At 47.8% G+C, this 23,298-nt stretch overlaps 2 protein-coding genes across 8 annotated transcripts in view; both read left to right on the plus strand.

The window, feature by feature from the left end:
- The window catches only part of PLCB4 (phospholipase C beta 4), a 222,800-nt gene extending 211,622 nt beyond the window's left edge, over positions 1-11,178 (plus strand). For 5 of the 7 annotated variants that reach the window (XM_085299169.1, XM_085299171.1, XM_085299174.1 and 2 more), the window contains 5 exons: positions 1,882-1,983; positions 3,727-3,784; positions 4,196-4,282; positions 6,501-6,537; positions 9,335-11,178. In XM_085299169.1, the coding sequence (XP_085155295.1) occupies positions 1,882-1,983; positions 3,727-3,784; positions 4,196-4,282; positions 6,501-6,537; positions 9,335-9,423 (373 nt within the window). In that variant the 3' untranslated portion in view covers positions 9,424-11,178. The remainder of the gene's footprint in view (positions 1-1,881; positions 1,984-3,726; positions 3,785-4,195; positions 4,283-6,500; positions 6,538-9,334) is intronic. The other 2 variants (XM_085299172.1, XM_085299173.1) reach the window with 1 other exon arrangement.
- A 3,743-nt stretch (positions 11,179-14,921) lies between these two features.
- LAMP5 (lysosome associated membrane protein 5) lies at positions 14,922-22,404 on the plus strand. The gene is made up of 6 exons (XM_085299130.1): positions 14,922-15,045; positions 15,358-15,530; positions 15,887-16,018; positions 16,118-16,223; positions 17,322-17,510; positions 21,228-22,404. The coding sequence occupies exons 1-6, from the start codon at positions 14,991-14,993 to the stop codon at positions 21,404-21,406; spliced, it is 834 nt and encodes a 277-aa protein (XP_085155256.1). The 5' UTR covers positions 14,922-14,990; the 3' UTR covers positions 21,407-22,404.
- The last annotated feature ends 894 nt before the right edge of the window (positions 22,405-23,298 follow it).

The raw sequence follows: 23,298 nt of genomic DNA on the forward strand, positions 1-23,298 counted from the left end.
CAGCAAACTAGTACTAGAAGTTTGGCCCCATCTTTGAGAAGTACTATTTAAAAAAACAAAGAGTGATTCCTGCAAATGCTTCTTGATGGTTTTAAAAGGTAGATAGAGTTTTTCATTTCTTCTATAAAAAGTAATTGCCGTTTCTTGAAACAGTGAGAAACGACTACACCCAGAGAGATCCCTCAGCAGCCCAATTCATAGCTTGAGTACAGCTGCCAGGATGGAGAAACACCTGCATGTCCATAGGTGTTGGCTGATCCAGCTGTAGGCATAACCCAAGCCTCATTTTGCAGCCATGCAAAGCCTGATGCAGAAAGGRACTAGTCCTCCTAACTCCTTTCACTCTAAAATTATGTCTATTACAAATAGATTAAACCAGTTTAAAGACTGACAATTTTTTCATATCCTCTAGACATTTATATTCCGCTGCTACTTTTCAGGTGGTGTACTTGAGAATTACTTCAAACTCAGTATAGCAAATAAAAGCTTTTATTTGGAGAAGAGACAGTTGGAATAAAACGTGCTCTTGCTAGACCATCGTTCATAACTCCATCTCGTTTTTGTTGTAACACCACTGCTTTTAAATCTGTATTTGAGAAACCTTATGAAGTCTTATTGGAAAAAAAGGACTGCATTTCTTTAGCAAAATTTTTAAAATATGGAAAATGACACAAAGTTTCCTCATGCTACCTAATGGTTAAGGCCTTTTACAGATTAAAAAAATTTTAAAAATTAAATAACGTTTCATTAAATTAAGCAGTATGCTCTGTGCCATACCTCTTGTCTTTGGTGCATACAGAATTTTTGGATTTTGAGTTAATAATTACAATAACRTTTTAGCACTGTACTTAAGATCAGATCCAGACAAGGAGACTAAGACACTGCTTTGTCTTATGACAGGAAACTTCTGTATGTTTCTCCTATACAGGGGACTTCAGAGTCAGTTACTCAGTTTCTACTTTCTGTACATAATTCCCATTTAAATGAGCACTTAAGATCAGGAGCTACCAGAACTGGAGCGCTAAGCAGGCAGAAAGCAAGAGCTAGCCCTCAGGAAAGGGCCTTTCCTAAGCTCCGAAGGGGGAGCTTAGCTGACGTAAGCAGAGTCAAGAAGAGGCTTCTACTCRCAATTAATAAGCTGTTTCTGAAGGTCAGCATCTCTGCTGTTACTCCCGACAGCAAATTATGATCTCTTTTTCTTTATRGAACAACAGGATGCTTATTTACCTCTTTTCGGTTTTCCTACAATGCTGGCTGAAACCCTGGAGTTTTCCACCTCCTGAGTCAAACCAGACTATTTGGGTCATTGCCAATGGAAGGCAATTGCCACCCTTCTGTTAAAGGTGTCTGGTTTCACAGAAAAGACCACAAGGTTCCCTGGCCTGGAAGGAGCACGGGTCTGACCATGATCTAAAACTTAGGGCTCTTTTCAGTCCCAAAGTAAAAGTCCTTCCAGGAAGTGTGTCCACTCATGCCACAGCTAGCAAGTATTATTAATATTCATATTGCAGTCAGATTTTGTAAATYTATTAGGCAGTTTTTAAAGGTAGGTTGCATTTTCTAAGTGATTGATAGTAGCTCCTATTCAGACAAATCTTATATACTAGAGAGAAAAGAGTATTTTATAGCCTGTTTATTCCAGGTTTGAAATGCTTAAAACTATTCTTTCAAATATATTCTCTAGAACATATTGAGATTTCTGAATGTGTTCTCAAATTGCAGAAAGTCTACCCAAAGGAAGACAGTCTTCATATTGTTTATTCTTTCCTCTGCCCTAGTGCTTCAAGGACAATATAAGCCACAGTGTAGAATAATATCAGTAAATGAACAGCAACAGTGATTGAATCTTAGCTAGTAATGATCTTGTTTGGTTTTGCCTAGGGAAAGCAAGGAAATGCGTGCCAACCAGGCTAAGATATCTATGGAAAACAGCAAAGCCATAAGCCAGGATAAATCTATCAAAAACAAAGCTGAAAGAGAGCGGTAAGTATCAGATCTYGCTTCCTGAGACAGCATCTCACAGGCTGATTGACGAACTCACTGATTAAATCTACTAAAGKCATGCTTCTGTGTGTGGAAACATCTTGCTTCTGTCTAATGATTGTGCTGCATATATTTTAGATGGCCATTTTATGAAAAATGTTAWTTTTCTCGTTTTTATCCCTTTAAGAAATGTAATGCCCTGATCAGGGAAATAAAAGGGGGCTTAACTTTATACTTACCAACTGTGACATGACTGATGCAGGACTAGTCACACTACTAAATAGAAGCACATCTGTAAGAGTTAATGATCGGGGTATGAGTTTTATCTGGAGATTCTTTTTTCTTCTTCTTCAGCTATTGACATTATATCATTTTACTGTTGCTTTTTTAGTGAAAATGGGGATCTAAGGTTTGGTTCTAGCTGGAGTTAGAGGAACTAGACACTTAGCACACTAAAAACACAGGAGGTGGTGCCACTGAAAGGTTTTCTCCCTCACCTACTAATAATGGGGAACAGAGATGGAACAGAAAAAAGGGATGCTACAAGTGATGATAATAAGCAGAGAGGGTGATGAAAGAGATAGGAGAAGCAGGTRATGTGCTCAACAGCAGCACACGTGTTGATTCTCTGCTCCTTGACTGAACCACCACTGGCACTGGAAACCTAGCCAACGTCCTGGGTCTGCAAACCGCGGGCACCGCTGCGCATGCAAAAGCGGGGTATTCACTGCACGTTTGAGGGAGTCATCCTTGATTGGTTTGAGAGACTAGAGAGACGCTTTTCAGTACCAGCTATTCAGATGTTTTGGAGGATTGGATTTGCATTATAACTATTTAAATTTCTTCCATTTATTCTAAAAGTTTCCGAATAGATAGGTAGAAACAGCGTCTACACAATGATGTCTCTTGAGCCTTCAGAGTTTCTCTTTGACTTTGGGCTTGCCATTTGGCTTATTCCTTCTTCTTTCCATTCCCTCCTCTGCACTGGGCCRTTTTGGTCCAGAAGCGTGAGCATGTTGCTACTGAGCCAACTCCCTTGCATGTTACTGACCCTAGCATATGAGGAAGGTGAGAGATGTCAGAGGCCTTGGTAACTTGTAYGGGTATGCTTAGTTTCCATAAGACCCCCATTAATGACACTGGGATAAATCTGTTCCTATATTTGAAAGCAGTCTGAAGGCAATTCTGCTTTTCAGGCTTTGTGATTAGTCTGATTCAGCTCTTTGAACTATTTTTGGTGTATTTCATGACAGAAATCCTAATGAGAGAGAATTGGCAGTTAYGTCTTTTATGTAAATATTAGTTATATATGATTTTTTTTTAATAGTAACTTTAAAAACCTTACAGCATTGGTGACTTTACTTATGATCATCAGATAATTTTTCCATGACCACTATTAAGAGATGTAGCGTTTTTATTTACCAGAATAAATCTGGAGTGCAACAAGAGATATCATAAAGGAATTAAATAATTTTTTAAGTTATATCTGCCACTCTTGAGTAGGGGACAAATCAAACTTCACTCACAACAGTGTTGGTCTCTTTTCAAGTCTTTGCCATAGTGTCAAAGGTGTTTGGAAACATATCAGTGTAAAGACCCAAAGCTAGAAGAGTGTACAATTTGCCATTAGTCCCACTTGGTACAGATAATCAGAAACCAAAATATCCTCTGTGAGTTTGTGATTCTTTTTACTGTTGCTTTTTTTTTCTGCAGTAAGTTTTTATGGACATTTTTTCTTTTTAGACGAGTCAGAGAACTGAACAGCAGCAACACGAAAAAGTTCCTGGAAGAGAGAAAAAGGGTAACTATAACCTTGACAAAGTCACTGGGCACTATTTCTGGGTTTTCATTTTCATTTCTCTGTGTTGAGAATTCAGCTCTAATAAACAACGAAAGATTGTCCTTGCTTTGTTCCACATACTTGTAGTTTAAAAGACCCAAAATATACATAAGAGGAAGCAGTTTTAAATTGACAAATTTACTGTTCCTTTTGTTTATTTACTACTCTTATGTAAAATACGTAACAAAAAGAGGTRTTAATATAATATTTTATATTATATATAAAGCCTGTGATATAACTGGCCTTCTCCCATTTTTTATACAGTCTAAAGGAGGCAAGCCAGCTTATATATGTATACATTTCAATTAAGTATTTATTTTGCTAGTTAATAAMGTGTTACATTTCGCTGTCATTATTTTCTCTTCTTTACAGCTGGCAATGAAGCAGTCAAAGGAAATGGATCAGTTGAAAAAAGTTCAGCTTGAGCATTTGGAAGTCTTGGAGAAGCAGAATGAGCAGGTATTTAATTTAAAGGGCTTGAAATAAAAGCAATCTACTAAAAACAGTAATCATAATCAGGCTAAGTAGAATGCTTCTAGATGTAAGTCATTTTACTGAACCTGGGAAAATGACCTTGTTTGTAATCTTTTGGGGGAGTGAAAATGAAGAGGTGAAGTGACTAAAATAATGCTATAAAATCCAGATGATGTTCAAACAAGCATATGAAAGCTTGACTGCTTAGCCGGAGTCTATCCTTGCAGCTATTCTAACACACTGATATGGGACAGCTAGATCCAACAGTCCTAAATAGCCTAGCATATCTTATTTTAATTACTCCCATAAAGTACCTCAAGAAAATCTGTTTTCTTCATTTGTTAGCTTGTGTTTCTAGCACTGATGGGAAAATAGTGGTGAAGAATGTGCACAGAGTATCTCTGATCTTCAAGAGACATTTTAGTTTGGACTGAACTCTGAAGAAATACAGTAGCACAGGGCGTTTTATCTGTACTAGTACACCCTCTCCYAATTAAAATACATTATTATTTTCTGCTGGTTTATAAGAATTTTGTTGTTAATTGAAAAGCTACTTAGGAAGGAAAGGAAAGTTCTAATCTTATTTCTRGTAGGAGCAAGTCTGTTCTGAGCAGTTCCCTTGGTGAAAGGGTAAGCCAGAGAGCTCTGATAATCACACTGACTTGCAGTATTGCACTTGCACACATGTATACTACGAGGGGAATGTATCTATCAATTTCGTAACATGAGAGAGGGAAGATATGCACTTCTTTATTATTAAATATTGAGAACTTGAACACTTTGGCAGACATTATGCTATGAATTAAACTCGTCCTACAGAGGGGGAGGAAAGAGTATGTACAAATCAAATATTTCTGCTATTAGAGCAGAATTCTGTAGCCCGATGCGATGCAGCCCGATGCGATGCAGCAGCAGGGAGATAGCATGTAGGATCGTGGGCAGCTGCTACTGCTGAGCCAGACCCACCGTGGCTCTCCCTTTTGACTGCTCCACCTGCCTTTCGGACAGCAAACAGAATTTCCTAGGCTGCTCCTCCACATGGTTTCCATAGACGATGTCTCTGATGTCTGACGCAGATGAGTCTGTCAGTCAGTCTGCTCCTGAGCAGTATCCACGGGCAGTCAGAAGGCAGAGAGGGTGCCCAGGGGAGACGGTCAGGCTTCAGCGGATCTGTAGGATTACTGCAGTGTGACCAACAACTCCCTGCAAACTATGCAGGTTGAGAAAAGATGGTGGGCATGATCCAAAGCGAGGTGRTGTCAATGGTGTCTTGCTACTGGCTTCAGAGAGCTTTGTATCTAGTGTTCAAAAACAGAAGGGCAAGAGGGAATGATTAGGGTTGTGCTCTTGACCACAATGCAATGATGATGTTGTATGTAGGGAAGGTAGGCTGCTGTGACAAAATGTGAGTCATTAAAGGAGTCRCCTCTTGGAGCGATTAGTTACTTCCCTCACCCAGCATTACGGACTCCACTGCTGACAACTGGTAACTGGCCACACGAGCTTGCTCGTAAGGGGTCAGCTTAAATGATCTGTGATTAAATGGAGTAAGATCATCTACATACCTGTTATCACTTTTGCCTGGGCAAGTAAAGGTCTCCACCACAGAAGCATTTGTTAACAGCTTTTTAACCCACTCAAATTTGGTCCATTAGAGCGTGTATTTCCACAGCTGCTGTATCAAGTACTCGCTTTTAGCCCTAAAAGTGTACCAAGGGAAATTTTTAACTTTAGTTTGATCACAATGGGTGCTGACTCTCTCTTCTGAGAAATCCTGGGAGATCAATAGTATCAGTGGCCCCAAGCAGATCCTAGTTCATGTACCAGAAGCAGCATAAACCTGTTAGCAAGATGCTACACCCACACTCGTTAGCTGGGTCTGGTTTCAGTGTTGTACACGTTGATGTATTATAGCTAGTTGGATCAAGACAAAGGTGGTACTTATTCAATGAACTTTTTGAAGTCTTGATTTTTTTTTTCATGATAAAACAAGTGAAGAAATTTTTCATACAAATATGCAATGTAGCAAGTAGAGTTATGGATGGAAACAGCCTTCAATACAAACTGTTGTGAATTTAGATTTGTTTTGTTTTATGTATAATTTTTCTTGCATTAATTTTTCAATCTCACTTCAGTTTTCATTCATTTTATTTGCTTCTTGTTGTATTACTCAATTTTGACATTATTATTTTTGTATAAACAGCTTTTGAAATCCTGTCATGCAGTGTCTCAAACACAAGGTAGGATGGATATATAATAAGCAAGCTATTATTTTGGTGTGCTTTCCTTCTAAATTAAATCATTATCATTGGAGCTCTCCTTGTAAATGCAACCATTGGGAAGTACCATTGACATAGTGAACACAATGTTAATCATGTTTGCACACAAATATTTGAGTCTGACACTATATTAACAGTATTTTATGCTTTAGCATCTCAGATCCAGATGCATATGAACAGTGATGTGGATAGGAAATATTTAGAGATTAACTTGTATTGTACATTACATTACCTGTCGTTGCTGGAAGATATGCTTAGAATTCTAAGCCCTGTCTGTGAGAAGTGTCTATTGATCTGASGAAACCATTTTAATGTTAACATACATATGATTAACTGCTAATGCTGATAGACAGACAAAGCATTTCCACATATATTAGTATGGTAATAAAATAAGTAATGCCACACTAAAAATAGCAAAATCTGGAATGGATGGCTAGAAATAGCTTCTTAGTGTCTAAAGAAGAGAGTCTTCCAGCACTTTAAAACACAATTTACAGACATATTACAAGATATGGTAATTATACTTACTGTGTGGCTGTGCTGTTATATCTTTCTAATATTCATCACTTGTAAGAAGTCTCTATTAACCCCTTGTCTTACGAAGGGTGCTYGTTGTATTAAGCTTGGACATCCAATTGCACAGTGCTGCCTGATCCAAATTATTTTCTTGATTTGATAACATAGGTCTCGCACCGCTGAGTCTGACTGCACCTACTTTAAAGACATTTATTTACGGATATATAATGAAAGGATAAAAGCATTCATTAGGCTAGAAAGAAATATTTGTGTTCTTCTTTTAATGCGTGTGGTTCTTGGCCTGCCTCAAATCTCACTAGAGAGCAAGCGTCTGGAGAGCCGAGTCCATTAACTGCCACTAGCCTCATGAATTCGCTGCAGCTTCCCCACCTCCTCCACAAGGCTCACCTTCAAGCAGTCTGCTGGGGTGCTCGTGTCAGCTCATGCGCTGCCTGACCCTGACGAGCGAAAATGGGCATCCTGAGCCTCTGCTAATGTGTTCTTTGAAACCAAGTTAACTTTAAAATATTTCCATGCGCTTTATGCTAGCTTGCAGAATATTTATAGGACACTGTGTGCTGGTGTTCAAGTCACAAGCCTAAAACGTAAAATATGTGAGTCACTAAGAAGCAAACAAAGGGGCTTTGTTTTATCTGGAATTTCATTCCACACACAGGCAAAATCCAGCCAACATTTCAGAAGAGGCTGTACATATTTATTTATTATGTTTCCATATTTTCATGTTAAAATTATTTCTTCATTACTTTCAAGCTTTTAACTCATTTAAATGGAGAGTGTTGATTAATTTTTAATCATATTTATGACAGTTGCTTTGCTATTATCATAATTACTTTCTCCCCCAAGATGATGGTGATGATTATGGTACAGGACTAGATTTTTCAAGAAGACACTTTTATCACAAATGCGCAAACCCACATTTACCTTGCAAAATGAATAACTGTGCATCTCATTACTTTAGATCTACATTTGCCTGGTTTTGCATATACAAGTATGTTTGCACATCCAGAATAGGTGACTCTCTGTTACAGAAGCTCCTACTCAAAGTTCCCTGTCTAAGCAACCTTTACAACTTTTCAGGAAACGTAGTTCACATGGATAAAGTCCAGTAACCATTCTTCCATTTATGACAGATATAGACCACTAAAGCAGTTGTGCTGAAGAAAAGATTAGCTTGGTTTTCCCCTTCCTAAACCYGTCCTAATCCATAGAAGTTTGGTTGTAAAGATAGATGGGGCAGCTTGCCCCTGGGTCAAGTTACTCAGAGTTCTTTGGGTTATGGATTTAAATAAACTCTCAGATAAACTCTTAGAGAAAATGAAGGAGGAGCTGATGTCTCCCMGTTCCTTTAAATTGCAAAATTTCAAACCAAATCACAAATTTAAACCCATAGCTGAGSCACGGGAGGAGTAAGAGTGCGCATRGTGAGGGGAGGGAAGAGGGAGAGGAAAAGAGAGATACAAACTATCCACCCTAAAGCCGGGGATTCCCAGGACAGTTACCATTCATATRTAGTGCTTTAACTCAGCTTGCCAAGCCTGAGGCACCTGGAGTTTATAGCAAGATCTGGCATAAATGCATCGCTGTTTTCCGCACAGCATGTTTGGATACAGTTTCAGGTGGATTCAGTGTGTGTAATCCCAAGAAGAACATGTAGCAACAGACTAATCTTGGGGTGAAAAACAGGACATCTGCAGTCGTAAGAGTTGATTGGGATTGCCAGGCCAGATGAAGATTATTTTTAAAGACCTCTCTTACCAACTGCAAGGAAGATGATGCACTGAGTGATTTTCATCATTCATTGTCTTCCTGGAAAGAGATGGGTTCAGATTGTGGGTCAACGCTCTGAATGTCTCAGGATGTAACACCTCCCAGTGCTAACACAGTGGTGATCAAGCATATATTCTCAAGGACATCTCTGTATCAGGAGAAGTAGTTGAGTCAGCATCTGCCTAGTTTTCTTCACAAAAATATTTTTTACGGTATGTTTCTTCAGAAAGTTGACTCATGAATAGGATCAAAAATATATTCCAAGAATTTGTAAACATTAAGAACTACATCTGAGTTTGAAAACAAGGGCACTTGGGGGTTAAGTATAATATGATTACATATATCTTGAATGTGTTTTGGCTGTATTTCACTCAGACACTATCATAAAGAAAATGTGCTTCATTTTGAACACAAGATCTAATGCAATATTTCACGTGGTTATTTTGGGTTGCAGGCAAAGGAGATGCAGCAGATGGTGAAGCTGGAAGCAGAGATGGATCGCAGGCCAGCAACAGTGGTCTAAAGCCTCAACATGCAAATTGAAGTTAGAGAAAACAGCATCCTTCAAAATTCACGCTATGGATGCTGAGACTGAAAAGTGGGCTTTTTTTCTTTTCTTTTCTTTTTTTAATATATKAAGTGTAGCTATGGACCACCAAGTCTTAAGGTTTGCATATTTCTTTTTTTTAACACTGGGCACAGAATTTCCTTTGGTAGATTTCCATAATACGAATTTCCTTTGTTTGGAAACACACTAATCAGAAGATGAACACGGTTTTTAAACACAATCCTGTATTCCCCTCTTTGWCTCAGCAGGCAGTTTTACCTGCATCAGAATTATACAATCAGATCCTTGAAAGACAACAAATATTTTTAACGTCATCTCAAATGGTAACAAAACTGTAGTCAKGTTATTTACCATTTGTATTCTCATGTGTGAAATACCTCATGCTACCAAATCCTAACCGGCACCTGGCAACATCAAGCCCGTTGAACTGGATCTTCTGCTGTGTCACAGTAATAATGATGGTCCTAATCAGTTTAGTAAGCAGTTAAGTTTGGGCAATTTTTAATTATACTTCAAGGTATTTTTCAGGCAGCAGGCAGTGAGCTGTTGAAAATTAACTACATATATTCAAAAATACAGTATCTGCAGTTATCGGCCAAATTCATCACCTGTAACACTAACTTGACAGGATATTTCTGCATCCAAATGATGTCATTCACAAGTGCCATATCAACCCTGTTGTTTCTGAAAGAAGCTAATATCCTGTAAAAGTTACTGAAACRGTTAGCATGAGGGAAATACAGTGTATTTGTGCCAAAATTGCTCAGTGCTCTAAGGAATTGTGTGTTAGGCACTTTAAGAGAAGTTTACATCATACATTGCTTGTATAAAAATTGCATTTTGATCCTGTTGCTGCAGGTCCCCAATATTACAGTTCGTTGTAACTTAAAGATTGTTTAAATGGCTTTTGGCAAAAAGTTTGTAACTGTGAAAATGTAAAAAGTATTTATACACTTCAGAATCACAATATTGTAGAAAAATCACATATATGTTGCCACGTGGTAAGACTAGTAAGCAGAAAAACTACGAGTATGTTTGCATGTGATACAAATGCCAATAAGACTGTAATGCCTACTATATGACCACAGTCATTCTGCTAGCCAGTAAATACTGAATAAATGTATGGCACAGAATATTGTTTGATTAATTACAAAGACTTTTAGCATAACAAGGTCTCTCTCTMTATATATATGTGTGTATATTAAATCCGTGGGCATTCTTGATACTTCTAGTAAAAGAAAGTACATAACTAATTTAATTTTACACAAAAGTATTTATGCAGATTTTCAGAATTTCATATCAGGAATAACCTTTTTACGTCCATTAGATATAAAAACAATTTGCTATGTGTTAATTTGCATGTTTCTAAAGCTTGCTGTAGTTATATTGCAAAACAATGCATGTAAGCATTCTGCTTGGAATTTGTCCATGCTGCCAATACAAAGATGACTGCATGGAAAAATGGTAGTTTAGAACAAATCAGATTACTGATTTCAATGTACTAAGCACCAATTAAGTTGTTGTATATGCTTGTACAAATGAATTCTACATATTCCTATAAACAAATTAAATGAAAGAGATAATTATGTTATTGTCAGTCCTGAGATGAAACTTTCAACTTCTCTAATAAAAATCTTGAAAATCCAAGAACTGTAGTTGTCACTGTAGTCAATTATAGGGTCATGGTGTTAACTTTTCATAAGCTGTAAAGTATTTCCTGTAAAAATGCATATAGTGTAAATATATTTATATCACAGCTTATTATTTGAAGGAGTCTCATTTCGTTTGTTTTAAGTGATAGCAGAGTTGTGCAATGCTGGTCCTTGCAGTGCTGCAAGGCAGCCTGCGTACAGAATAGCCCTGCCCTGAGAATCCCATTAAAGCAGAAGTCAGGGTAGTATTTAGGTGTATAACGTGGGATTTAAACGGACTGGCGGTGCCTATTCGCAAAGCTGCAGACCGACGGCTCCCATTCTGCTGCGACTTGGCCTTGCGGCGCTCGCTGAAGCCTTGAGCGTTGCTCGTTTTCTTAGGCTCGGTTACCTCYCTGTTAAAGAATCAACTGTAAATGGAAAGCCGGGTTCCCTCTCGGAGGAAAATCGGATCTGCTGCCACTGCCTCCCTGGAGAGTACGGGGGGAATAACCTGGTTTTGGAGGGGAAGGGAGGAATATCCGCAGGCTCTTCGTGGGGGGTGTGCTCGTGGCTCAGCCGGGCGTTGGGGATTCGCTGCGTCGGGGAGCGCCTGCGAAGCGGCCGAGCCGGGYGGCCCCCGCTTCGAGGCTCGGCTCCCCGGCCGGTACCCGCTTCGGCCGCTGGCGATTTAACACAAGACGCAGGCAGCAGTCGGAAATTAAGTAAATAAGTGATGAATTTTGTCAAGTAGCGCTCAGCGCCGCGGCGAGGGAAGGCTGAGCGCCGCGCTCGCTTCGGGGATGGCCGCTGGCGCGGCTCCGGCTGCGCCGGGTGCCGGAGGGGGGGGGCTGTGGGGCAGGCTCGCTCCTCCATCCCTGCTCCCCGCCGCGTGCTGTGCCGTGGGGCGGCCGCTCCGCCRCTGCCTGGAAACCTCAGCGGGTTTGGGAACGCAGCAGAGGCCAGAGGACGGATGGTGGTTAAATACTGAGGCCGAACGACCTGAGGAAGCMAGGCATTAAAGGCACCACGGAGAGGTTCATGCAGAAGATTAGGTGGTCTACAGCTGTTCTGTAGGTCAGTCCTGTATCAGGACAACACAGRTCGGGCTCTACGTCTCCGGGAAGGAATGACTCCTTACAGTGAAAGAGGAGAGGAGGAAAAAGGTATAGTCAGATATTTAAGATCTACGGCAAGCAGGAAAGGAATTTCAGCAGAATAGTTACAAAAAACAATTCGTCCCTTCACTGTCTGGTTTTATGTTTAAAGAGCTACTTCSCGAGGACAACGCGCCCCTCTGCAGGCGTGCCCTGCTCGAGGAAAGGCAGCGGGCTGCAAGCAGCACTCACCTTCTAACGCCCTGCTCAGCAAAGCCCCCGACCGTTTCCTCCAAACTCTTTTTCCCGAACTAGAAATATGAATTACTAGTAAGTCCGTGGAAAGCCGCATGCTCCGAATAGCTGGTGTCGTTCTGGCTTGTTTGTGGCAAAAATGYCCGTAATAGGCTCGGTCCCCTGCTGCTCCGTCGCCGCCGCCGGGACTCGCGCTGTCGCGGGCCGGCACGGCTCCTCGTACGCGGGCCGGGGGCCTGGCGGGGGCAGCGCGGCCGGCGCGGTGCAGCGCCAGGCTGCCCCGGGGCTCGGCTCTCCTCCCGGAGGCGGTCGCCGCTGCCGGCTGCGAGCCCCCCGACGTGAAATCCGGCTGCTCGCCCGGGCTCCGGGCTGCTCCTTGCCGCCCTGGAGACCCCCCCCCTTGCTAATAAGCTGCAGGACTGTGCCACCCCCCCCCCAACACACACACACACACACACACACACACCCAGCTGAGACGGAGGAAATGCAGGCACCAGGTTTACGGCGAATAAACGGGATTTCTCCAATCGGGGCCGCGGCAGGGCCGGATACCCCTGGAGAGGGCAGGGCCAGGAGGCAGAGGAGCAGCGAGGAAGGCTCGCAGCGTCCGCACGCCTCACTCCCTCTGCCTCTACTCGAAACACTGCCGGGGCGCCCAGCACGCCAGTACTCGGTAGGAGCAAACTCTTCCCTAGGTACCAGGCCCAGGTCACACCRCGTGCCGGCACGCAGCCTGGGTCACCTGAGGCAGATGCCGCGCAACCACTTTTAGGAATATTTTAAAATAGCTTGGCTTTGGGGTTTGTTCCCCCCCCCCCCCAAATCTTTGCTGGAAGGGGAGCTTGCCGCCAGGCCCCTCTTTATGGAGGCTTTCGGATGCCGATGCCTGGGCGGGGGCTGCACCCGGCGCCCAGCTGCGGTGCGAGGGGCCGGTTCAGCCATCCGCCGTGCAGCTCGGCAGCAGCGCGCTCGGCCTCTCCGGAGCTCCAGCGTGCTGGTGGCCGTTCACGACGTGATGCAGGTTCTGCTCCTGACCTTCTTGCTACACAAAAATAGCTGCGCGTTGCCTCCCAAATTAACACGCAAAGCAGCTGCTCGCCTTCCACGCAATTGCTAACGATCCATGAGGAGCTAGCGTTGGACTAGATAACCCCTCCTCCATAGCAGACCCAGCCGGAAAGTGTCCTGTTTTATCGGTTTCCTTCCTTCCCTGGCAGCAGTGGCATTACCCAGGGAACAGCAATGGTTTTGCAAAAGCAGCTGGCCAACATGACAGCTAGGAGGGAGGGCTGGCGCGATGGCCTAAAGGATGCAGAGAAAGGGGGGACCCGGGGGGGGGGGACCTGGTGCAGCTGGCACTGGCTCGGCGCCCCCAGAACCATCATCACTGCCGCTCCCTTGGAGCCGGTTTCCTCTGGGGGCCTTGAGCCTTTCACCACCTGGGGAACACCTGGTCAGGGTGTTTGGATGTTCTGGGGAGGGGGAGTTGGGGGGGGTTGTTCATATCCCCCCACCTCTCTCCAGCTTCGTGATTTTACCACCAGAGGCGGTGGGAGAAGCTTCATGCCCAGCCACATCCGCAGCCCATCACCCTGCCTCGGGGCTTGGGCGCTGCTGCCCTTGCCTTGCACCTGGGGAAACCCACTGGAGCGGCTGAGGCTTTTCTCCTGGGGTGAAGGCACAGTGGCAGCAAGCAGTGGCAGGCAGCCCTCGACCGACCAGCGCCAGGCCGGGAGTGGGTTGAACACCACAGCCACTCCGGCAGAACCATTTTCCAGGAGGGAACCAGTGCACTGCAGGGCGGACACCAGTGCACTGCAGGGAGGGAACCAGTGCACTGCAGGGAGGGCACCGGGGCACTGCAGGGAGGGAACCAGTGCATTGCAGAGAGGACATCCATGCATTGCAGGGAGGGAACCAGTGCACTGCAGGGCGGACACCAGTGCGCTGCAGGGAGGGAACCAGTGCACTGCAGGGCGGACACCAGTGCACTGCAGGGAGGGAACAAGTGCATTGCAGAGAGGACATCCATGCATTGCAGGGAGGGAACCAGTGCGCTGCAGGGCGGGCACCGGAGCACTGCAGAGAGGCGATCTGTGCCTTTCACTGCGGGGCCCCCGGCCGCTTCTGGGGCCGTCGGTGCGGCTCTTCCCTGAGCAGCGAGGGCGGTGTGGTTTCCAGCGGGCTCCTTTCCGCACTGCCGGGAGCAGAGAGGGAGCTGGGGATGGGGGGGAGGGGGACCCCCCCCTCCCCGCCCTGCCTCCGCGTATTCCCCGTCCCTCGACGTGGGCGCCTTCATCAGCTCCGGCTGGCACGACGTCTCCCCCTCCTCCTCTCCACACACCCACGCACTCTTCCCCATCCCTCCTCCCCGCCACGCCGCAGCGGAGCGGCGCTTTTGCAGCCTGTGCAGCTCCCGGAGAGAGGCGGCGATTTTAATCTTTTTCTTTTCCTTTCCTTCCTTTTTCTCCCCCCCCCCCCCGCCCCGTTTCTCCTCTCCGTCCCCTCCGGAGCGCACCGCTTGCGGGAAGCCGAGCCCGGGCCCGCGCAGCGGCGACGATGGCCGGGGGGCGCCGCGCTGCCCCGCGCCTCCCGGCGCTGCTCCTCCTCCTGCGTGAGTACCGCGCTGTCGCGATGCGGGGCCCTGTCGCGATGAGGCAGCCGGCCGCGGCGCATCAGCCCCCCGGGGAGGGGGCGGGGGGGGCGGTGTCTGCTGCACCGCGACCGGCTGCCTCATCGCGACTTTCTCTCGTATCGCGGCGGGGATGCCCCATCGCGCCCGGGTCGGTTCCGGCTGTTAAAATCAAGCGGATTAATTCCGCGGGGGGGAGGGGTGGGGGACGGGAGCGGGGGCACAGCGGGGGCACAGCGGGGGCACAGCGGGGCCGGGCCCGCGGCCGCGCCGCTCAGCGCCCTCCGCCCGCAGACGCCGCCGCCCGCCTCGGCGCCGAGCAAGAAGTTGAAAATCTCTCCGGGCTCTCCCCGAACCCCGAAAAGGACATTTTTGTGGTGCGGGAAAACCGGACGACGTGCCTCATGGCGGAATTTGCCGCGAAGTTCATCGTCCCTTACGACGTGTGGGCCAGCAATTACGTGGATGTGAGTGGCGGCGGCCGGGACCGGGGACGGAGCCGGGTCCAGGTTCAGCGTCCGGGTCCAGGGCCCGGGTACATGGGCTGGGTCCGGGTCCGGGTCTAGGGTCCGGAGCCGGGTCCAGGGTCGGGAGCTGGGTCTGTATCCAGGGTCCGGAGCCGGGCCGGGGAGATGCTCGGGGCTGCAGCGCGGCGGTGCCGGCGCTCCGGCGGCGCCGCTGCGCCGTGCCACGGCTGTGCCGTGCTGGGCTGGGGTCGGGGCAAACCCGCCGGCAGTTTTGGAAAGCCCTCCAGCAGCGCCGGAGGTCTGTAGCCGGTGCAAAGCGCTGCCGCGGCGCGGGCCGGGCCGCCGCGCTTTTGCAGCTGGTCACGGAGCAGGCGGAGATACCGCTGTCCCGCGGCGCCGAGGTGCGGGGCAAGTGCGGCGCCAACGAGTCCGAGCTGGAGATCTCCTGGCTGGAGCGAGCTTACAGCCTGCGCCTCTTCTTCGGGAAGGTAGGGACCCACGCGCGGCGCGGCGCGGCACAGCGCGGCCGGACCCACGCGCGGCACGGTGCGGCGCAGCCGGACCCACGCGCGGCCCCTGTCTCGCAGGAGGGGCACAACGCGTCCCGGGGGCCCGAGGTGCTCTGGAGGCTGGCGCGGGTCCAGTTCGCCTACGACACCGCCGAGCGCACCTACTTCAAGGACGCCGTGAGCCGTAAGCGGCGGGCGGCTCAGGGGGCACCGCGGGAAGGCGCAATCCGGCCTCATGGGGATGCACCCGCGTGTAGCTCTTCCCCCTCCCCACTCTCTTTTCTGGCTCCTTTTCCCCCTCTGTGATTTTGGGGCGGGGAGGTGGGGACGTTGCCGCTTTTTGCACCCCTGTCACCTCCCCGCTGCCCCTCGCGCTCCTGCCCCGCAGCCCCGGCTCAGCCCCTTGGCTCTTCTTTTCTCCCTGGGGTCGCTYGCTCTTGGCTTTTGTTCTGCTTCTGCCTCATTTCTGCTCAGAAATGAGTTGCCTTGCGCTGAAAATTGAAATCCCGTCACCAGCGAATTGTTCCTCAGTGAGATTCCCAAACTTTGGTGAAGCACGCGTTCGTTACGACATATTGCGGGCGTGAGAGGCGCCGGGCACGGGCGTGTTGCACGCCCCCGCGTTTGTGCCGCCAGCCCGCGACGGCGAGYGTGTGCCGCACGCCCGCAGCGGTTGCCTGTCCGGGGTGCGGGGTGAGGAACGGAGGGCTGCCGAGGGCAGGGAGCGGTGGGGACCCTCCGTCCACCCTGCCGAGCGCGCCTCCGCCTCGGTGCCTGAAAAAAATACGCATTATGTAACGAGAAAACATTTTCTTGCAATCTCCACTTGGGCRCAATGGTCATTTTCAGGAAAGCTGCTAGGGCCTATTTCACTCTGTAGCAAGGTCCCCAAATTGCATTGCTCCTTTTCACCTGAATTCAGAGCCCGTGCGTAACCGCAGGAATTATTTCCCAGAAGTGGGGGATATGAGTCCAGTCCGAAGCTTATACTGGTGTATTTGCCAGTGGGAGGAATTCCATTGACTTTACGGGCTTTAGAGCAGTCGTGCTCCATCGGCACCACTGGTACAGCTCAGCCTAGAGCCTCAGCTCGCTCCGCTTATGGCTGAAAGCGCCCGGGGTGCGCAAGGCCGGGCGGCATGAGAAGGCACCTCCTGCCCCACGGGGAGCTGCTGCCGTAAGAGCAGCATTGCATATGGCCTTGCTGATAATTCCTGAGTCGCATTGGTCCAGCGGAGGTGGGGAGGGCCTCACTTTTCTCCTGTTTCTGCTCCTTGGACAGCCGGGAAGCACACAGCCAGCTCTCACCGGCTCTCTGCCTTAGTCACCCCGGCTGGCAAGTCCTACGAGTGCCAAGCGCAGCAGACCATTTCCCTGGTCTCCAGCGACCACCAGAAGTCAGTGGAGCTCTTGCTGTCCGAAGTCCGCGTTCAGCCCTTTGACATCAGCGCGGATTTTGTCTTCAGTGAAGGTGAGGTGTGGGGTGATGGCCTGCCCCTGCATCCCTGGGGGGGGCTCGCATTGCCGGGACCTTCAGCGGTCCCGGGGGGGGGGGCACTTTGCTCCCACCCTTGCTGAAGCGTCGTCTCCTCCTCCCGGGGTGTTGTTAGCGCTCTCACTCCAGCTCCGTCAGCCAACCGGTTGCCTGCCTTGGTGGTCTCCCTGAGGCCTTCCCCAGCTCAGCCCGTCGCCCTAGGGTGAGAGGAGGGGACAGCGGGGAGAAGGTTCAACCACGGCTGGTTGAAGCTGTGSTGCTGTTGTTAACACACGTGGGTTCTCGTTGCACGTGCGTGCGTAAGGTCCCGCCTGGCCGAGTTGCCAGCAAACCCCGGGGCTGCCTGGAGAGCGTTGCTGGCTTGAGGCCAGAATTTCTGCCGCGGTCTCTGACCGTGTGCTAGGCTGGTTAAAACTGAATACCCTGCCGTGGGCTGTCCCCCCCCCGCTCACGGCAGAGCGGAGTTTGCCGGGAGGTGAGTGGCTGGTGGGGGACGTACGCGTCGGGAAGCGCGCACGGTACGCCGAGGCTTTCGTAACGTTTCGGGGGGAGGAAAGCGCGCGCGAGCCCTCGCRCTCCCCGCCAAGGGGTCTCCGCCGTGCGCGCGGGGGCAGCAGGGGTTTCACCCGGCGGTTCCGTGTGGCTGGATCCAGCTCCCTCTCTAGTTCAGGCAAAACTCGTGCCGAGCYGAGTTTTCCCGTCTTTTACTCCGGGGAACGCGGAGTTCCTCGCCGCCTTCAGCCTGCGCGTTGGCTCGCCTCSAGTGAGGCGATAGAAACACGTTCACCTGAATTAGGACTTCAAGACCAGTCCCCTTTGTGTAGCAAAATTTTAGTAGATTAATTAACTCCATTATTATTACCCAAACAAGATGCAAATAAAATATGTAGTTCCCAAATCCTTCAGCAACGGACTAGAAAACGAGAGTGTTTTCAAACCTAGCAGTAAAAACGCTGGGCTTTTTATTATTTGGCGTGTGGGAAATACTTCGGAGTGCAATAAAAAAACCCGGCACTTACTTACTTACTACAAAGCCGAGCACTTACTCTCATGACTCACATTCCTCCAAAGGATGTAGTAAATATCTGCTCTTACGTACCCCGGCTCCAGCAGGGCTCTAGGTGGCCGGGTTACTCGCGGCGAAGCCCGTACGCAGCAGCGTGGGTTTTGTCAGGGGCACAAATCAGGCCTTTCTGTCCTTCCAGACAGGAGACGCGGTGGGGAAGGTTTCATCGTCAGACCTGACACTCTCCTGTCTGGAATAGACTCAAACAGAATTGCGGGGCATGATGATTGCTCTCTTTTTGAGTGTTTCAGCTCATGTGCTGGAACATCTTTTTGTCAAGACATATTGCTTCCAGCCATCACAAATATTTTTTTTAACCTGTTTCAGCACAACAGCAGCAGGATTTTTTTCTTTTTCATTCAAAGCTCGTGGAAAATCGTCTTTTTGCAGAAGTGTTTGTGCACATTTTTCAGTTTAAACGGTTAGGAAAAAGCGAGCTGAATCAAGAGAACGTACGAATCAGGAAAAGACCCTCACAGACACTGTCCATTCCCTTTTGATCCTAATCAAAATCAAATTTGGGGCAGAAAGGCTGAGCATCGGCCACCTGGCCCTTAGGAGGCCTCGCCTCCCGCTGAGCCACCCGAAGGAGGGCCGCGTGTTTTCGAGGGTCCCCCCAGCAAAGAGCTCCTCTTTGCAAGGTGCCTGGCCGGGCTTTAAGAAGGACCCAATCTTCTTTTTTCTTTTTTTCTTCTTTCTTTTTCTCTTTTCCTTTTTTTCTTCTTCTTTCTTTTTTCCTGCTTTCTTTTTTCTGCTTCCTTTTTTCTTCTTTCTTTTTCCTTTTCTCTTTTCTTTTTTTAAACTAGTCATTTATAAAGACCTGTCTCAAACCCTGCGCTGTCATGCTGGGCACAGTTTCACCAGGTGATGATGGGTTTTTTATTTCCCCCGTCCGTCTGGATGGCTGTGCTATCAGTCCTCCTACCTGCAGCTGCCACCACTCGTTGTGGAAATCTGCTTTCTGATTTTCATCTGGCTGATAGCRTTTGTCCCGAGGACGGGTGCCGAAGCAACAAAATCTGCCTGCTGCAGCACCCGCTGCTGGGGTCTTCATAGCCAAAGCTGKGAAGAATTTCCTAAAGCCCTGGAAACCAAATTTGTGGAGCTAAATAATAACCAAGAGGGTTTTGGGGGTCTTTTTTTTTCCCCCTTAACACAAACAAACAAAAAGCCTGCATTGCAGCAAGTGCCGAGTTGTCTGTAGCACAGTCCCGGTGATTAATCACCCCTCCGGCGAAATGGTGAGGAGCGGAAAAGGACGTTCTTCCCTTTTCTTTTCTTTTTCTTTTTTTCAGACTATTTTTCCCCGTCGGCTTTTTCTGTTTCGCTTCATTTATGGTTTGAAACACTTCGTAACGGGCCTCCCGCCCCGATCTGACGAGCCGCAGCCCCCGCTCGCCGCCGGCCTGGGCGCTCGCCGCTCTTCGCTGCCGGCAGCAGGAGCGCAGGGCACGCTGTTTTATTTTAACATAATTAACGTCTTTGTCTTTTTTCAGCGGGGCTTGGAGTCCTGCGAAGAAGAAAAATCCAGAGCACTGTCCCTCCTTTATCCTGTGGCTTTTTCTTCAGGGTTAGCGTTTTTCTTCTTTCTGCCCCACCTCGGCAACCACAGCTCTGCTCTCCTTAGTCATGGGCAAGTGGGATCATGTCGGTCGTGCCCGTAGTAGAACACGTAAGCGAGCGGGAGCCGAGCTGGAAAGCAAGAGCAACTTGCTCTCTGGTGTTTTCTGACTTCGGTGGCCTTGCCTTTGCAAGCTAAATAGCAGCCAAGCGTTTTTCCCTCTGTAGCCGTGGTTGTTTTCCGCGGCAGCGCTGCCCGGGGAGTCCCGTTGCCCTGCTGTTGCTTTGGCTTGTCTTCTCGGGAAGTTACGGCTGAAAGCACGCGGCGACGGAGGGTCTGAGCCCAGCAGGAATTGCCTTTTCCGGCCACTCGTCTCGGTGAGATCGAGCAGGCTGTGTCTGGAGTTAGTGCGTGGTGGGAGTCCCTGGGGCAGACCATCAGCAGGAGAAGATGGATGCGGGTTCAGACTTGAATCTTCTGTTGAAGGTTTGGCTCAGGTTTGGTGGAGAGGTGGAAAAAGCGATGTTAGATCTCAGTCATCTTGCAGGTAGGGGAGGGAATAATATCTTCCAACGATGAACAGGCTAAATCTGATGCAGGATTATGAACCACTGATGTCAACACCTCACCTTACCGTGTTTCTGGCCACCGTAACTAACTAGGCAGAGCAGACCTTTAGCCGTGGTCAGGAAGCGCGCAGTGACGCTGTCCCGTCCTCGAGTCTCACGGCGGTGGTGGTGTGGCAGGGCAGGCTGGCGAGGAGCTCGTGAGCCTGGGAGCGTTTCCTTCCAGGGCAGCAGCTGGCTGGGTAACAGGTGCCACCTGCCCCCCAGCTGGCCTTGGGACGGTGACCGCGGTTTCCTCCAAAGCGCCCGGTTTTGGCTGCTTCGCTCCCCCGCCGCGGAGGCGGGCTGTGCTCTGCGGGGAGCCCGGAGCGGGGCCGCGGCTCGCCACGGGYCGTTTCTGCGGGACGGCTCTTCCGTACTGCGGCACGAGTCAACGGTGGAAACCTCTGACTGCTCACTCCCGCCTCTCCCTTCTTCCCTTTCCATTTCTTTACCTGCAGAACATAAATGCCCCGTGGACCAGCGGGAGCAGCTGGAAGAAACCCTGCCTCTGATTCTGGGTCTGATCCTGGGGTTGGTGATTGTGATAACCCTCTGCGTTTACCACATCCACCACAAACTGACGGCCAGTCAAGCACAAATTCCTCGAGACAGATCTCAGTACAAACACATGGGATAGATGGCAGGATCGAGCAGCCCAGATATTTACCAGGTAGATAAAGCAAAAGCACTTTTTTCTGTGGTGGGGAAACGTTATTGGAGCAAGAGAGGGTATTCACAACACCTGATCTTAGGTATTTCATGGACATACCCAGTTACAGCTGGKCTCCAGTGTGGTCACTGGAGAGCTACAGCTGTCTCCACAAGATGACTTAGAGCACCTAATTTCTGGAGTTTGGCTACTGCCTGTGCAAGTGGGTGGTATGAATACCTTCTTGGATCGACTGGGCCAATCACATGGGAACAGAAATACTTCACACGTCAAAACACCGGGGAGGGCAAAATCAGCTTTTCAAGCTACTGCCTCTGCGGACTCTCACCTCCGACATTTTGCTCTTTGCACATGTGCAGCCCTCTCTGCTCGTGCGTGTGCAGGGAGCAGGATGRGGGAGGAGGATCCATTGCACAGACTCTCACAAGGTCTCCTGACTAGGGGACCTGAACCACGTTCCTGAAATTTGCACTCGTGTTAAGGAAAGCATGAGGGGATACAAGTGCATTTTGGAAAAAAAATACAGGCCAGGTCCTCAAGCTGGCATAAACTGGAGTAACTCCACGGAAGCATCTTGCAGCCAGCTGAGGAACTGACCAGATACTTGAGGCTCAGTGAAGAAAGTTTGTTTTTGCTTCTTGAAACATATCTGAATTAAACATAAAAAAAAAAAGTGTTGATACACAAATTATAGAGTGCCATGCTACTGCAAGTCAACTGAGAAATGCTTCTGGCTGGACATCCTGCACGTATCGTGATTGTCTTTGAGATGTTACATTGCTACCTGCAACTGTTATTTTCACAACAAAACAAAAAAAGAAAACAGAAATGTTAAAGTCACTATGCAGAGTATTCAGGTATAATCTAATGTAACAGAAAAAAAATACAAGGCAACCCTTGAAGTCTCTCCTTAAGTGTAGACCATTTTTAAAATGAATTAAAATRTGTACATATCTACTGTTTGATTTGCCGTCTTATTTTGAAATGACATCATGTTTTTTAATGATCCCAAGAGCAGCAAGGTCYGTGATAGCTAATGGGGTTGGTGTAAGAGTATGTGGTCTAAATGGATTTTAAGTGTAGATTTTATTCTAGCAGTATTTTTGGTGCAAATGAGAAGATGTAATAGTGGCTAAAAGTAGTCTGTCATTAGTTGGCTATTTCTAATATTCTTCTAGTATCTTAAATATTTATTTCTTAGGTATTTTGTGGGAAATGGCATATTTTGCTAGGGTCCCATCCAGTTGCCACAGAAACTACTGATTTCCTTTGGCTTTGGTGTTAACTTCAGCAAGAGTTAGTCCAGACCTTGGGTTAAGTTAATGTACGGAATATATCATATTCTCATACTGATTTGATCCAGCCAGTGACTCATACAAACTGCTCTCCTCTAGCTTAAAATAGGGTACTAAGCCAAGAAAAACATTAATTTAAATGTTGAAACAATTACCCATGCTTGCGCATATTTACAGAAAAAGTGTATAATTTAGGGTTTGATTTTCAGCTGCATGGCAATGTAGCTGAAACCTTAAAGCAGCTATATATTACACTGATGAAATACCTGTACACTGAAGTGAAGGTGCAACTGTTGCTCTTGGCTGTATTGATTTACACCTGGATTTCAGTAGTGCCAGCCATGGATGTAGAGGGTTGCTCGGTAAGATTAAAAATTGGTGTGGGAGTAAAACCTAGCCCTGCGGTAAGTGGCATTTGGGAACTTAAAATGCTAATTTGGCAGCTTTAAGACGTGACTGGCCTGTGTGCTGAACATGCAGTCACTAGCACCAGTGTAAACCAGACTTTTCTCTCATGTTGACTTGATCAAAATGAAGGACTCTAAAAGGTGTCCCGTTCGGTGG

The sequence above is a fragment of the Rhea americana genome, unplaced genomic scaffold (genome assembly GCF_003343005.1).
Source record: "Rhea americana isolate MKP2758 unplaced genomic scaffold, rheAme1 scaffold_146, whole genome shotgun sequence".
NCBI classification, from domain to species: Eukaryota; Metazoa; Chordata; class Aves; order Rheiformes; family Rheidae; genus Rhea; species Rhea americana.

What these genes read in the sequence shown, in the direction of transcription:
- LAMP5 (XM_085299130.1), top strand. Translation starts at nt 14,991, where the DNA reads ATGGCCGGGGGGCGCCGCGCTGCCCCGCGCCTCCCGGCGCTGCTCCTC. An exon ending in GGGCCAGCAATTACGTGGAT is followed by an intron (nt 15,531 to 15,886) that starts GTGAGTGGCGGC and finishes GCGCTTTTGCAG; the next exon opens with CTGGTCACGGAGCAGGCGGA. An exon ending in GGATTTTGTCTTCAGTGAAG is followed by an intron (nt 17,511 to 21,227) that starts GTGAGGTGTGGG and finishes CTTTACCTGCAG; the next exon opens with AACATAAATGCCCCGTGGAC.